Source organism: Sphaeramia orbicularis, chromosome 14 (genome assembly GCF_902148855.1).
Source record: "Sphaeramia orbicularis chromosome 14, fSphaOr1.1, whole genome shotgun sequence".
NCBI classification, from domain to species: domain Eukaryota; kingdom Metazoa; phylum Chordata; class Actinopteri; order Kurtiformes; family Apogonidae; genus Sphaeramia; species Sphaeramia orbicularis.
This window is the reverse complement of record NC_043970.1, coordinates 11,749,424-11,764,043: the sequence shown is the minus strand read 5'-3', so window position 1 is coordinate 11,764,043 and position 14,620 is coordinate 11,749,424. Positions and strand designations below refer to the sequence as shown.

General features: G+C 37.3%; 1 protein-coding gene across 1 annotated transcript; it reads right to left on the bottom strand.

Moving 5' to 3' along the window:
* Positions 1 to 5,286: 5,286 nt before the first annotated feature.
* Positions 5,287 to 10,350, bottom strand: LOC115432493 (uncharacterized). The gene is made up of 6 exons (XM_030153364.1): positions 10,323 to 10,350; positions 9,933 to 9,999; positions 9,375 to 9,698; positions 7,858 to 8,130; positions 5,722 to 5,844; positions 5,287 to 5,610 (listed from the first exon to the last, which is right to left on the bottom strand). Exons 1-6 carry the CDS (start codon positions 10,329 to 10,331, stop codon positions 5,510 to 5,512), a joined length of 897 nt encoding a protein of 298 aa, XP_030009224.1. The 5' UTR covers positions 10,332 to 10,350; the 3' UTR covers positions 5,287 to 5,509.
* Between the last annotated feature and the right edge of the window lie 4,270 nt (positions 10,351 to 14,620).

Below are 14,620 nucleotides of genomic sequence, written 5' to 3'. Positions count from 1 at the left end.
ATGTCCGGAGCACCTCCCCAGGGAGGCGTCCAGGAGGCATCCGAAACAGATGCCCGAGCCACCTCAGCTGGCCCCTCTGGATGTGGAGGAGCAGCGGCTCTACTCCGAGCTCCTCCCTGGTGACTGAGCTCCTCACCCTATCCCTAAGGGTGCGCCCAGCCGCCCTACGGAGGAAACTCATTTCGACTGCTTGTATCCGGGATCTTGTCCTTTCAGTCAAGACCCAAAGCTCATGACCATAGGTGAGGGTAGGAACGTAGATTGACCGGTAAATCGAGAGCTTCACCTTTTGGCTCAGCTCCTTCTTCACCACAACCGACCGATACAGCGACTGCGTCCACTGCAGATGCTGCACCGATCCATCTGTCAATCTCATGCTCATTCCTTCCCTCACTCGTGAACAAGACCTTAAGATACTTGAACTCCTCCACTTAGGACAAGGACTCCCCACCGACCCAGAGAGGGCAAACTACCTTTTTCCTGTCGAGGACCATGGCCTCGGATTTGGAGGGGCTGATCCTCATCCCACTTGCTTCACATTCGGCTGCAAACCGCCCCAGGGCACGCTGAAGGTCCAGGTTCGATGAGGCCAACAGGACAACGTCATCTGCAAAAAGCAGAGATGAAATCCTGTGGTCCCCAAATAAAGAAAGAAAAAATAAAAGATAAAAAAAGAATCTGAATCTGAATTCCAGTGAGAAGGTTCTGGGTTCCAATCTCCATAGAATGAGAAGTTAAGTTGTATTTACATGTTCTCTCTGCACAGGTTTCCTGCTGTTTGTCCTGCTATTGAATAAACCTATATATGGGTCAATTCTCCGGTTGGTGCCCCTGGCCACGGTGCTGATGAACATCTGGAATTTGTCCTTCTAATATAAGCTATGTGCTAATGCTAATCATTGATGCTAATGCTAGGTATTGTGTGGGTATTAGGATGGGTGAAATACAGAGGCTGAAAAAAAGTGAGATAACCTTTTGACCTTAACCTTTAACATGTTGTTAAACATCTGTTGCCTTTGGTCCTCAGCTCACATCTCTGGTGGGAGGGTGGAGGAGTTGAGAACTGAGATGAGGGAATTGTGTCTTATGGATATGGACACTGATGACACCACTGATGAAGGTAGAAATGTTTCATCACATGATAAAGGCGATCAGTGGGAACAGCTCTTCACCAAGTGCCCTCTTACAACAGAACAGATTTTAACATAACTATCTTCATGGAAAATATACGTTTTTAACAAGAAATATAAATGTATACTTGTAGAAAACACGCTTTCTTGAAAACTTCAATATCAACCAGTAAATCTGTAATTAGAATAACTTTGTCAAACACTCCCTCCATTTACTTAATTAATGATGAATTACTGTAATATCCATCCATCCATCCATCCATCCATCTGTCCATCCATCTCTATATAAATGCTTATGAAATGTTCTTGATTCACAGTGGGATTGTATCCTGTGTTGAATCTCATGAGAATGAGTAGCTCCTCTGTTCTTCTTTACATATTTCACAAATGTACAAGCGTTGTGCTAATCAAATGTGTACAGATGACCACATCAGTTTTAGACTTAGGGCCTGATTTACTAAGATCACAAATAACGGGTGCAAATGTGCTTGCTTGTGCTAAAAATGTGCGTGCTATTGATTTGCCAGTCAAGGGTGATCAGCTAATATTGCCTTTGCAAACGACAACAGGCACAAAGTCTTGGAGACCACCCTATTTAAATGAGAATTTTGCGTGTGCCACTGGTTGTCGTCATGGAGACAGTACGCTGTACTAAAAACTGCTCTGGGATACGCCAGTACTCATGAATATGAAGTTGCTCTTTTATCACACTGAGGGGTGGATAGGTATTTCTCTGTTGTTGTTTAGCAGTGGTGAAGTGTGTTATTAGTGAAATAAATAGCTTATCTCTGTATGTCGCTGTGTATAGTGAATGGAAACTTTTAAGCCCGTGGGCATAATGAAAAAAAACATCCTCTTTCTTATATAGTTCAGGAGTTCAGTCACAACACCATGGACAGCACTGTTTGTGTGTGTGTGTGTGTGTGTGTGTGTGTGCGCAGCGCTAGAACCTGTCCTGTTCGGTCTCCCCTGCGAGAGAGAAAGAGAGAGAGAGGGAGACGCCCCTCAGAAGTTGGGTCCTGGCCTAAAGTGTGTGTGTGTGGGGGGGGTATATGTCTCAATTTTAATTATTTTTTTTCTTCCGTCATTCCAAAGATGTTGATGTGATTAGAACAGATTGGTTTGTTGCGTTGCCTTTAGTTGTGCCTGTGTCACATCCTTGCCTCAACAACTGCAGACAGTTTTGTGCAAAGCTGTGCCAGTTAAAACCTGCCTTTCAGATGCACTAAATATAGATGCAAAATCAGCCACCACAGTCAGTTTCAGGGATGATAAATTACATTGCACTAAAGAAATATTTGCATCTACTCCCAGTAATTTTGTGTGTTGTGGCAGAAACGCCCATATTGCACATTCATCAAGGCAAACACGCTAAATGGGTTGCGTGAGCTTTTTTGCCCATTTGAGAGGTGCAACCCTCTGTGTGTCCTGTTAGTAGATAAGCTTCAACGTGTTTTTGCGTGTGCAGTCAAGTTTGTGCACGTTTTTACACATGCAAACCTTTAGCAAATCAGGCCCTTTGTGTTTTGTTTTGTTTTAACTCTTTCCTTCTATCTCCAAAATCAGTATGAGCCCATACAGCAAGTTTATTTAATGACACAAAGCCTGATGGGAAGTTAATTGTTCATTTGTACCAATGCTGAATGATGCAGGGAAGATTTGGTTTCTAATTTCTTCTGGTTTACCTTTTCAAATGACAGTATGGATTATGTGATTAGCATCATCTTCTGGTCAAAACTAATCACTGCATTACCTGAAGATTTGTTCCATTACTGGTCTTTGCCAGACATGTGGTAAACACGCCCCTTCCCCTAAGTCTCTACAGGTCTGAGGTAAATGCAGAGGTAGTGAGGACAGTTAAATGTTGTTAAACTGCAAAACTGACAAAAGGAAAATCAGCGAAAACCTTATAGAGACAAATTTAACAAAGATGCCAGGGAAAGGTATTGTCAACACTTAACAACATTGATCCATACGAGGTAGCAGCTGGAGAGCCGACACTGCACTGGTACCTCCAACCTCATCCATCAATATTACCAACTATCTTGTGTATAGTATAAGTGCATACACAATACATTTGATGAGTTCAGAAACTAGAAGTCTCTTGAAGCTCATTGATATTTCTCCTTTGACAATCAAAACTGCACACTTCTGTGGTTTCATCTTAGCTGTGTGGGGCTACAGGAAACAGGAAACAGTTGGATGTGTTCAAACTGTTCCGTCCACTCCCAGTGTTGTTTCTAGTGTGTGAAAAAGTGTACACATTCACACTAGTGTTACTGCACGCCATTGTGACTGAAACTACTTGCACACACTTATCTTATGTTGCACTATTGTTATGCAGTTTGGATCGTTACAGTTTGGACCATTGTTATGCACTCTGCATCATTGTTACATAGTTGCACTTTAGTTTTGCAGTTGTCAAAATGGGACCTACATTTGGTTTACATAGTTTATTCATAAAAAAGGAAATAGTCAAGATCACAACCGTTTTGTAAAATGAAAATGTAGTTCATTGTTAAAGCACTACACTACAATATATAAAAATTCATGACCAGATGACTTTCCTCTGCAGCCTCCTGTTTCCCCTCATCAGTCTGTAGCTGACCACATTCTGCAGCCTCCTGTGTTCCCTCAGCACTGTCGTGTTCATCAGCATCTCCTGTCTCAGCCGCTTGTGGTGCGTTGGTGTTTCTCAGCTGTGTGCGGTTACTTTTTCTGGCAGAGCGTGCAGTGTCTGTGGGTCTGATGTCAGTGTGGCCCAGATACAGGGATGGAGCCCAGTGTGGGTCAGCCTCCATTATCTCATAAGCAGTTCCTCCAATAACATTAGAATTTGAACACATTGTAAAGTGCAGTACATCATTTCCCTTTGAATTCACAATTACTTCTAAACTGTCATTAGTCTAGTTCATAAAGTAGTAGTGGCAGTCAAACGTGTGTGCTTGAAAGTAAAATAAAAATAAGGCTGATGTGAATGTGATGTGCATTCTGAAATACCGTCATATAAGACTGTGACAAGTAACAACGGTAAAATACATCAGCTCTAGCAAACTTTTACAGGTCAGACAATCAGCCCATGGAGTCATTATTTAAACAAACCAAAACTTCTATTTTTGCCTTTGTGAAAATGCTGAGAGCAAACTCGCACAAAAGAAGATATGTTGTTGAAAGTGATGTCCTTGCGTCTCACTGCAGCAATCCAGGCAATCTGATGTCTCTTTTTTTATGTCCTCCATTTACTGCCCATAATAACCTCTTTTCCAGGTGGGAAAACTGAAAAATCATATCCCACAGCTGAATTTTTGACCTTTCAAATTACTGCCATGCAGCCTTTCACACAACACCAGTGACCCATTTTTCAAGAAAAGAAGGAATAAGGTATTTCTTGTCTGCGCTGAATTGTTTTAACCCACCAAAATGGTGGAATGATCCCGAAATGCAATGTGGTTTTAACAGGTGTGACATCACCTGTCAGAGACTGATAATGGAGGCCCACTTCCACCACTGCACACTTTCATACTTATGACTAGATGAGCATCTCATAACTCTGATGTTGGTTGGGATTATTATATTTAATGTATTAGTAGAATTAGAGTGACTGGGTTAGATGTGAGATGAATCTGAGTTTAATGTTGACAGTTTGCGTATCAGAGTTGTTACAATAGAGTAGAAGTTAAGTCCAATTCATTGTAGTGTGAGTTTTTTCTCATATGTCTTAATATAGATGTTGTGAAACTACATTGCAGTTTGTGGTTTCACACTCTGTTTCTCTATACAGCCTTTACAGCAACAGGAAGACCTACTTGTTTGAATTGTTATTTCTGAATTCAAGTGTTGAATACATTAACTTTTTGGGAAATTAGTTGCCAAAACACCTTTTGTTTCAAGTAGGGATTGAATGTTCTCCTTAGTTTTAAAATTGTGAATGTGTTTGTGTGTATTATAATAAATATCTTCACTAAAACAGACAAATAACTACACAGATTTTATCCTTAAGGTCAGTAATTATCAGCAACAACAGAATGCAACCTCAGGAGATTTTAAGCAATAATAAATAAATCCATAAAAATAAAAAATTAAGAATCAGTTTTATTAATGATAAACATTGGGTATGAGCAGAATTTTCTTTTTAATACCAACAAACAGGAATCACTTGAATCAGATATATATAAAATATATTAAAAAAAAAAAAAGTTTTACAGTGGTGTATATACTGTTAAAAGTATGAGAATGTAGAAAATACAGAATGCAACGTGTATGAATCAACTCATAACAGTATTTAAAAAAGAAAAATATTCACAGTAACAAGTTTCTGGAACCAAGTACCTGGAAAACTCCTGGTCCAAAAGTAACTCTCATTTTCATCTTTTACACGGTCACTCATCCTCAGTGTTCAGAATGTTCGATCGACTTCTCTTTGCATTTGTCATCCTAACAGCTGAATAGACGACCTCGTCTTCATGTCTGTTTGGAAGAACTGAAAGCAAATGGAAAACACACATTATCCACAGTGTATCTTTGACTTCACATCCTGTTCACTTCCTTTCTACAGCAGTGGTTTAACTTTTTCAACTAGTCCAGGTTTTACCTTCGTCAACAGCCGTAGGTCTCAGTTTTTTAAGATGGTTTATACTGAGACCCAGGACCAGAAAGAGGAGAAGGGTGACAGCTGCTGAGGCCACGGTAACAATGACAAAAAAAGGAAACTCATCTGCAAAACACAAGAAAATACAGTCAAATAACCGACACCGATATGGTCCTTCACAGATAATGCATGTTCAGTCTTATTTTATGTCATGCTCATAATGATACGTAATACAGGGTGTCCACAAAGTCTCTTTACAATAAAAAAAATTATTACAAAAACAATTGAGATATGTTCATCAGATTTGTTCTATGTACTCAGTGGTTATCAGTTTTTATCACATTGCGGGATCATGTCCAAGCAAATCATTGGTCCATTTTTCTTAAATGAGAGATCAATTCCTGCAAATGCTTACCCTGACCTTTGACTAAATATGGGTCACCACAAGTGGATGACCTTCAATGAACCATCATTTTCCTGGCACCACCACACTGGGGACTGCATGTTGGTGGGTTCCTAAATCAAACATTTCCAGACCGGTGGATTGGAAGGGATGGTCCAATCCCCTGGCCTCCTCATTCTCCAGATATCACTGCCCTGGATTTCTGTCTATGGGGTTATTTTAAAGATATCGTGTATTGAAAAAAGATACGGGACATCAACGACCTGAAGTAAATGATCACTGATGTCATTGATACCATTGATGAGTCTATGCTACAGCCAACATGGAAACAAATCCAGTACTGTCTGGATGTGCTTCATACAACTAATGGTGCCCATGTAGAGGTGGATTACAGTTTTTCTCTGGTACAGTTCTCAGATCAGAATTGAAATTCTTAAAACTACTTGTTCAATCTTCTCATCGTGTCACTTGGGCACATCAAAAAAGCAGTTTCTCATTTCTTTGAACAAGTTGCAAATGCTTTGGTACATCCATGCAAATGATTATGCACAATTTTCTGCTGTTTCCTACATTTTCAATTGCTTACGTCATGTTGATCCAAATGTATTATAATGGGTCTGTGTTGAATAGTCTCACCCCCCACATTCAGGCATTAGTTCATTGCATAAGTCTTTATAAGTATTATAAAGTGTCATAATATGTCAAACATATTTCTATACATTTCCATTAGGCTTTTTTTTAAATCTGTCCTGAATTGGTAAGTTGCTTCCAGGTGAATCTTGACTTTCTCTAATTGAAGGGAAATGTGCTATCAGTTCGTTGTGATGTGGATGAGAACTTGTGGACCAACAGACAGGAACATCAGGAGGTGTAAGAAGACTGCACTGTAATTCCTAATGCACTGCATATACAGTTTTCCCTAAGGACATTATCCTGTGTTCACATTTCTACTTTTGTATTTTTTGTTTTTTTTTTCTTTGTGCTATGCAGTGCTGTCTTTTCCTTTCTGTACCGCAATGACGTGGTCTGTCAACAAATTACAGTACAAACAGTAAGAGCGTAAATGTGAATCTTTTCCGGTCTCTTGCAATCAATCTCCCACATACACTAAGGTGTAACTTACAATTTACAATACTTGTCATCAAACTTTAGCCATAGTTTAAATCAGAACATCCCTCCAGAGTACACTGTTATATTGACAACAGGACTAAGTAGTTGAACAAGGACTTGTCATTCTGATGCCACTGACATGTTCATTGACTCAGATATTTACTTTTGAGAGATGAACTAAGGATTTGGAGCAAGAGACTGGCTTTTGCAGGTAATCCATGATGCTTTGCAATTTGTACGAATTGTTTAGAGAAATGCACTTACTGTTTTGCAATTGTTGAGGGTGATTTGAGAAGAAAAACTGTAAATGAGGCAAAAAAAACTTCAAAATCTATTTTTCATTTTGTAATAATTTCCACAGATTTGTCTATTCATTTGTTTTTGTAATAAATTTGTTAAATTGTAAAGAGACTTTATGGACACCCTGCATAATCATAACAAACACAATCAGATTGATGGTAATTACATGGTAAGCAGAAGAAAATTCAATATCATCACTAGTTCCCATCCTCCAGCCTTGAGAATGAAAAGTGATCTTAGTGTGCAGAAAATGTGGTAAAAGCACTGCTGTTCTTTAAAGAGATGATAGAATAGGTTTAATATTTTGAGGAAAAATGCTATAATACCTCTGCAGCTTTTGAGATGAAGAATAGTTTCCTCTCTGCTGATGTTGTTGAAGACGAGACACTTGAGGTTTCCTGTCACCAAACCATGTAGGCTGACGGTGACGTCAGAAACACTCAGCTCAGAGCTGTGAGGAGCCCGACAGAGGGTCGGCATTACCGGAACGTCGTCTAAATGTAAAATGAACCCAACGTCGTCACCCTCACAGGAGCAGCTGACCTTCATCTGCTGTGATGACAAACACACCTGAGACACAGCCGGCTTTGACACTGGAGCTGGAAGACAAAAGTATAAAGAATAAATAGAGCATGTGCAAAATATGAAAGGAATCAACCTATGGAACACCTTCAATGATGAAATAAAGGCAATTAAATCAAATAACACATTTAAAAAGACAATTAAATCCAGTATGTTGAGTAAAAATGACGAAATGGACAAAGTTTAAATTGGATATGTATATCACTGCTAAGAAATAGAAAGTTTATTTGATTTGTGTATTATTGTTATGAAACGGATAGTTTATTTTTGTTTATGACATGTGTACCATTGTCATGAAATGGACAGTTTATTTTTATTTTTGGATAGAGTTTATTTTTGTTGTGTTGTCTTTTGTTTTTTTTATATGGATATTGTTATGCAATGGACAGTTTATTTTTAATTTTTTCATATGGGTATTTGTGTTATGAAATGGACAGTTTATTTTTGCTATTTATATGGGTATTATTGTCATGGAATAGACAGAGTATATTTTAGTTTTTTTATGGTTATGAATTGGACATAGTTTATTTTTGATAAGTATATTACTGCTAAGAAATGACAATTTATTTTTGTGCATTATTGTTATGAAACGGACTTGTTTAGTACTTTTGTTTTTGATATGTGTATGATAGTTATGAAAAGGGCAGTTTATTTTTGTTTTTTAATATGTGTATCATTGTTATGAAATTGACAGTGTACTTTTGTTTTTGATATGTGCACTATTACTGCTATGAAAAGGACAGAGTTTATTTTAATCATTAAAAGACCGTCCATTTTGCAGTAGCATTTCAAATTAAAATTTAATGTGAAATGCTACTGCAAAATGGACGGTCTATCCGTGATATGTACAGCAATTTTGTGTTTTGTGCATAGTCAGAGTTTAGTCTGATGTGTGAGGAATTTAGAGTTACTTAGGGAATCTGACATAAGAATTTCGGGTAGGTGAAGGATGGGGTAAGGGGGCGGGAGATTATAAATTAAACTTCATCCCGCTCCTTTTCGAATGTTTGACTTTCTTTTATATAATTCTTTTGTGGTTTGATTTTAATGCAATATTCAAAATAAACAATAAACAAACACACAAACAAACAAATGTGATTTTAAGAAAATCCAGTCACAAGAATTAAATATTTACACCAATACCTGTTTTCACTGCATAAACAGGTGTAAGAACTATTGAAAGACAGATAAATATAATAATAGATAAACAGACAGATATACAGACAGACAGATAGATAGACAGATATACAGACAGACATACCTTGTATCTCGAGATGTAAATGAACTTTCCTCAGTGACGAACCATTGTGGTCAAATTCTTGTAAATTATAATCTCCTGAGTAATTCTTCATTACTTTACCAAGTTTGAAAGTTCCATTATCAAAGAGTTTAAAATCATGTTTATAGTCAGCATGTAGACTCTGTAACTGATTTTTAACTATTTTGAATACCCTAACTGCATCATCCTTTATCAACACAATTTCTCTATTAGTTGTTTCCTGTAGATGAAACAGTAACTGCTGCCCGACTGCTCCGAAACATCGCTGGTGTTCGGTCGCTTCTGTGAAATTACACTCCAGAGGGTCTAAAAGGAATCAGAAAAATGCAGATGTAGTTGTAAAACACTGAACTAAAATTGTGTTTGATACAGCATTTGATAAAGGTAAAAAGAAATTATGCGATACAACGGAAACTCTCATCTCTTTTTTTTGTGCTTTAATGAAAATAACAAAAGCAGCAAAACCCTGGATTTACTGTTAGGACATTCAGTATTTATGACCTCTGTCTCATATTTATAGGGAACATACACATTATTTACCTTTTGCCAGAGTCACTGTCAGAACTGCCAAACTTGTGATGATCACACACATGGAAATCATATTTTTCTGTTTTACATGGATGAAATAATCATCAAAACTTCATTCACATTTCACTTAAATGCAGAAGAGAGTATTTGTTTTTGAGGGTTTATAGTGGCATTTACTCATTAACTAAAAAGAGCTGGTTTGGAATAAATCATCAGAAACATCTAATCAGTATCTTTTTTCAGAATCACACCCTGCTGAGTCTTAAAGCCTTGAAAATGTCTATTGATTAACTAAAGAGTTACGATTACCTCACCACTCACAACAGATATACATCTAAATTTAAGAATAATGAAGGATTTAGAGTATTTAGAAAGGCGTGACACCTTCAGGTGCAGACGAACCTGTGACATTTCCTCATAAGCTGCTGTGCTCTTCTCGTCTTCTTGTCTTGGTCAGTGATATGACTCCAGGAAGGGAGTATTTATACTCACCCACAGCTTTCAAGTGAAGATGTCAGTGTCGTGTTTGTAAGAAAGCGTTTGTCCACTCCTATAGAGACATCACATTTACATATCCTTCGCTGACACTGACTGTCGACCAGGGAAGTGGACTGGAAATCCACTCACTAGCTGTTGGTGTGTTTCTTTGTTCTATGACCAAAACCACTGAATTACTGTATGCTGATTTATTCAATTATGTTTTATATTTTTATTATTTTTAAGTTTGATTTGGTTTTGAGTAGATTTCTGTAGTGCTGTTCATCTTCACTTCTCTGTAAAACTGTTGTAATTTATGTTAGTTTTGGGTTTTAAAGTTTGTACCTTTGCGATACGTCACACTTCAGTTTTGTTTTTTTTTGTTTTTTTTTTAGGTTGGTTCTATTTCCTATCACAGGGGTCTGCCATCTTACTATTGGGACATTGAAAAAACCTGCCTGAACATGAAATGTGCTTTGTCACAGGATGAAGAATTGAACACTTCCTGCCTCTGTATGTTTTACAGCTACGTCTGATTTTAAAGAAGATACTAAATCAACAATGGTTCAAAACCACAGCTTTTTCCTTTCTCTGTTTTATCACCCATACTTCTGCCACCGATGCCACACTTCATCACTGATGCATACAAACAAATACATGCAAAAGTCTTTCTTGTTTGGCATAGACTTTACCTTTTTTTGAGGATTTGTGATGTGTACTCTATTAATCTAATGTCTAATGTTCAAAAATGATCATCAACAGTTGTAAAGGTTAATTTTCTTTATTTTTCCTGCTGTGAAATTCAGTCTCACACACACACTTCTCTCTACCCCTTGTCCCCATCTCCCACATTACTCCAAAAAGCACCTTTCTGAGAAGCCACACCTGTTTGTCAAAGCCATGGTTTGAAACCACGTGATCAGTGGTGCAGATGGATGCACAACCAGGGGGAATGGGCACAGAGAGAGAGAGAGAGAGATGCGTAGATAAAGTATGGTGGTGGTGGTGGTGGGGGGTCACAGTGATATGCAGTACAAGCTGCTCAGAGGAGCACGTAACACCCCAGATTTCACAGACTGACATCAAACAAAACCCAGTTCATCTGGAGAGGCTTCATTTGTCTTTTCTATCTATGTGCTCTTTCAGCCTCTGCATCTTCTCATTACATGCAACCAGAACATTTCATTATTGCTTTTTCCTCATTGCTCTTATATTATTATAAATTATTATTATATATTATTGCCTTATATTAAGGCACTTGTAATAACTTTCACTAGTCTACAAATAGTTGATAGACAATAAGGCAGTTAAGTCTATTATATGATGCTTATTAACATTCTTATTGGTGTATTTAAATGACACAATTGTAGCATATATGTGAAGTCCACTGTGGTGAGATAATGGAACCATCTGAGTTGTGTTATGGTTTGTTGCACTTTGACTGTATAACATATTGTTTCTTGTAGGCCAACAGCATATGTAGTTTGTCCCTCTGACTTCTACTATACTGTACTGTGCATTTATTCACATAGATTTTCTAAACACTGGAGTGAAATCAAAATTTAGACATTTATTATAAATATCTTGTCTTTTTCAAATTGAATGATGTAGACAGTAGAGTGGATGCACTGATGAATGCTTTTGCACCAATACCCATAAAGCAATACTGTTTAGTGTGATAAATATTTTGTCAAATACAATCCATTCAAAATGCCAGGATGTCCTTCTACATCCAGATGTATTTTTAGTCGCAAGATAACATTCTTCTCTAGTTCTTTTTACTCATAGTCGTACATGTTCATTAGGGCTGAACGATTAATCAAATTTATGATAATATTGCAATATGATAATACAAGATTTTCTAATCGCAAAAGCTGCAATTTGAATGGTCACATGACCTGCGAGCTAGCGGAGCAGGCAGGGCTGCACTTTAACCTGTTGCCTCAGGCTTGACAGAAGCTGACGCTGCAGAAAGTTTAGTACCAAAGAGGGGCGGCATGTCAGTTGTGTGGATTTATTTTGGCCATAAAAAAGAAGATGCTGTGCAACATCAGGTATTGTGCAGAACTTGCCTTGCTACTGTTGCTACCTCACAAGGTAACACTACGAACCTTTATCAACCCGTAAAAAACCACCACAAAGCCATGTACAATAGTTGCATGGCTAAAATGCCAGCGACAAGTATTACTCCTTATGAACATAATTTGAAACGGCACGCAGAAATAACTCAGGAAATAATGGAGTTCATAGCGAAAGATATGATACCCATTAGTATAGTGACCAAGCCTGTGTTTACAGCTTTGATAAGCGGTACAGAATGCCCTCACACATACATTTGAGCCAGTTTGCCATACCTGAGCTATATAAAAAAATGCAGACAGAGCTGCACTTTTCCTGCACTTTCGTATGTGTGATGTTACTGACTGGAGATCAGTAAGCTTTATTTTTTATATATTTATATTTGATTTATTTATTTATAGACTGTCTAGATAAATTCAGACAGTGTTTAAGAAGTGCAGTCCACATATTTACAGATCATGTTTCATGAAACATGAAAAGTTGGACATGTTGAAACCACAGATTTGTTTGCATTATTGTTCTAATCTGCACTTCAGTTTGTGTGATTTATTACTGACTTATATGTTTACACCACACTTGTTTGGCAGAATTTTAAGTTGTTGTAGTGAAGGCTAACAAGACTGAAAGTCAAAGTATTTAATAAGTTTACAACTGTAATTGAATAAGAAAAATAAACTGTCTTTCATATTAATTCATGCTTCATTTGCCTTTATCTTAACATAAGCCTACCCTATAAAAAAGAACAATTTATGTATAATAAATCTGATACTGTTTATTATAATACAGATTGGTTTATTGCTTGTGTTTGTTGAAAAATACATGAGAAGAGGACCATGAAAAAATAATTGCATATTAAATCGCAATAGCAATTTTGAGGGAAAAACTTGCAATTTGATTATATTCCAAAATCACTCAGCCCTAATTTTCATTACTACAGACTCAGTAAGTGGTACTGAGTTTAAGGTCACGATCAAAGTTCAAAGCTCAGTCATATCCTCCTGAGACTCAGCAAAGTCGAAGTTTTGTTGTTGTTGTTTTTTATCTTAAATAATTGCCATAATTGGAAACAGCATGGTTTAACAGTTTTTCAGACACATTTTTATTATTTTTTTTTTTTTAATGAAATGCCTTTTACATTGGACTGCATTTAAAAAAAACAAAAACAAATACTGTTTAGATAGAGGAGAGTGATTTCATGATGTGATTTTGTAAATGTGGGTCCTGAGGAGACAGGAAGTGTATTTGTACTGACCTGTGGATCTACTGGTTCTGATGGAAAATGACCACCGATGGATGAACGGCTCCATCAGACAGGCCTCCTTCACAGAGGATCTGCATAACTGTTGTCTTTCCTGAGATATAGTCAAAATAAGACCCAGGTTATCCACTGTGACACCCACTGACACACAACAACACAAATATACAATTGTGGTGAACATTCCTGATCAGAGACGCAGAAAAATGTGTCATCAGAGACAACGCATTAACTTATATTTAGAGACGATACTGAAAACAAAAACAACAAGAAAGTTGAAGATGAAATCACATTGTACTAGAGCTTTGACAAGATTAAATATTCAATCCAACAGAAGATGTGACCCGGACCTGTGTGGGTCCTGGTCTACGTCATCAGGTCCTGATCTGTGGCTGGTCTGTATCTGGACTGGTCCTGTTCCTGTGGTCTTTCTCCTCTGGTCTCCTATAAAAATTATGAACAAAATGAACAAAAAATCCAAAAAAAAAAAAAAAATAGGCATTCATCAATAAAAATACACATCAAAGCGGTATACAATCTTACCTGTCTGTATCCTCAATTTATTCATTATTACTGAGATTTATCAGCAGTTATCTCAAAATAAACTACATTAGAACTGAATGGCTCTATGGTGTATGTGTGTGTGTTTACTACACATTTATGTGTGTACTGGACTTGATGTTTGATAAAGCCTCCACCTGGATTTAAGTAAACAAGTAGGTAAAAGCCTCCTACTGGAGAATTACTGCTGTGATAAATAGAAATATAACCATAACTGATTCTGTTCTAGAGTAATGGACTCATCTGGGTGAGAAGAGCTCATCAAGTAAGACATCATTTTCACCTTCAATTGGATTTTACCACCATTTCCCCTAATGAAAAAATACTA

Bases quoted from the DNA above. Each gene is read 5' to 3' on its own strand.
- LOC115432493 (XM_030153364.1), bottom strand. The intron at 9,699-9,932 runs GTAAATAATGTG...GATTCCTTTTAG, and splicing joins GACAGTGACTCTGGCAAAAG to ACCCTCTGGAGTGTAATTTC. The intron at 5,611-5,721 runs GTAAAACCTGGA...ATTTGCTTTCAG, and splicing joins ACCTACGGCTGTTGACGAAG to TTCTTCCAAACAGACATGAA.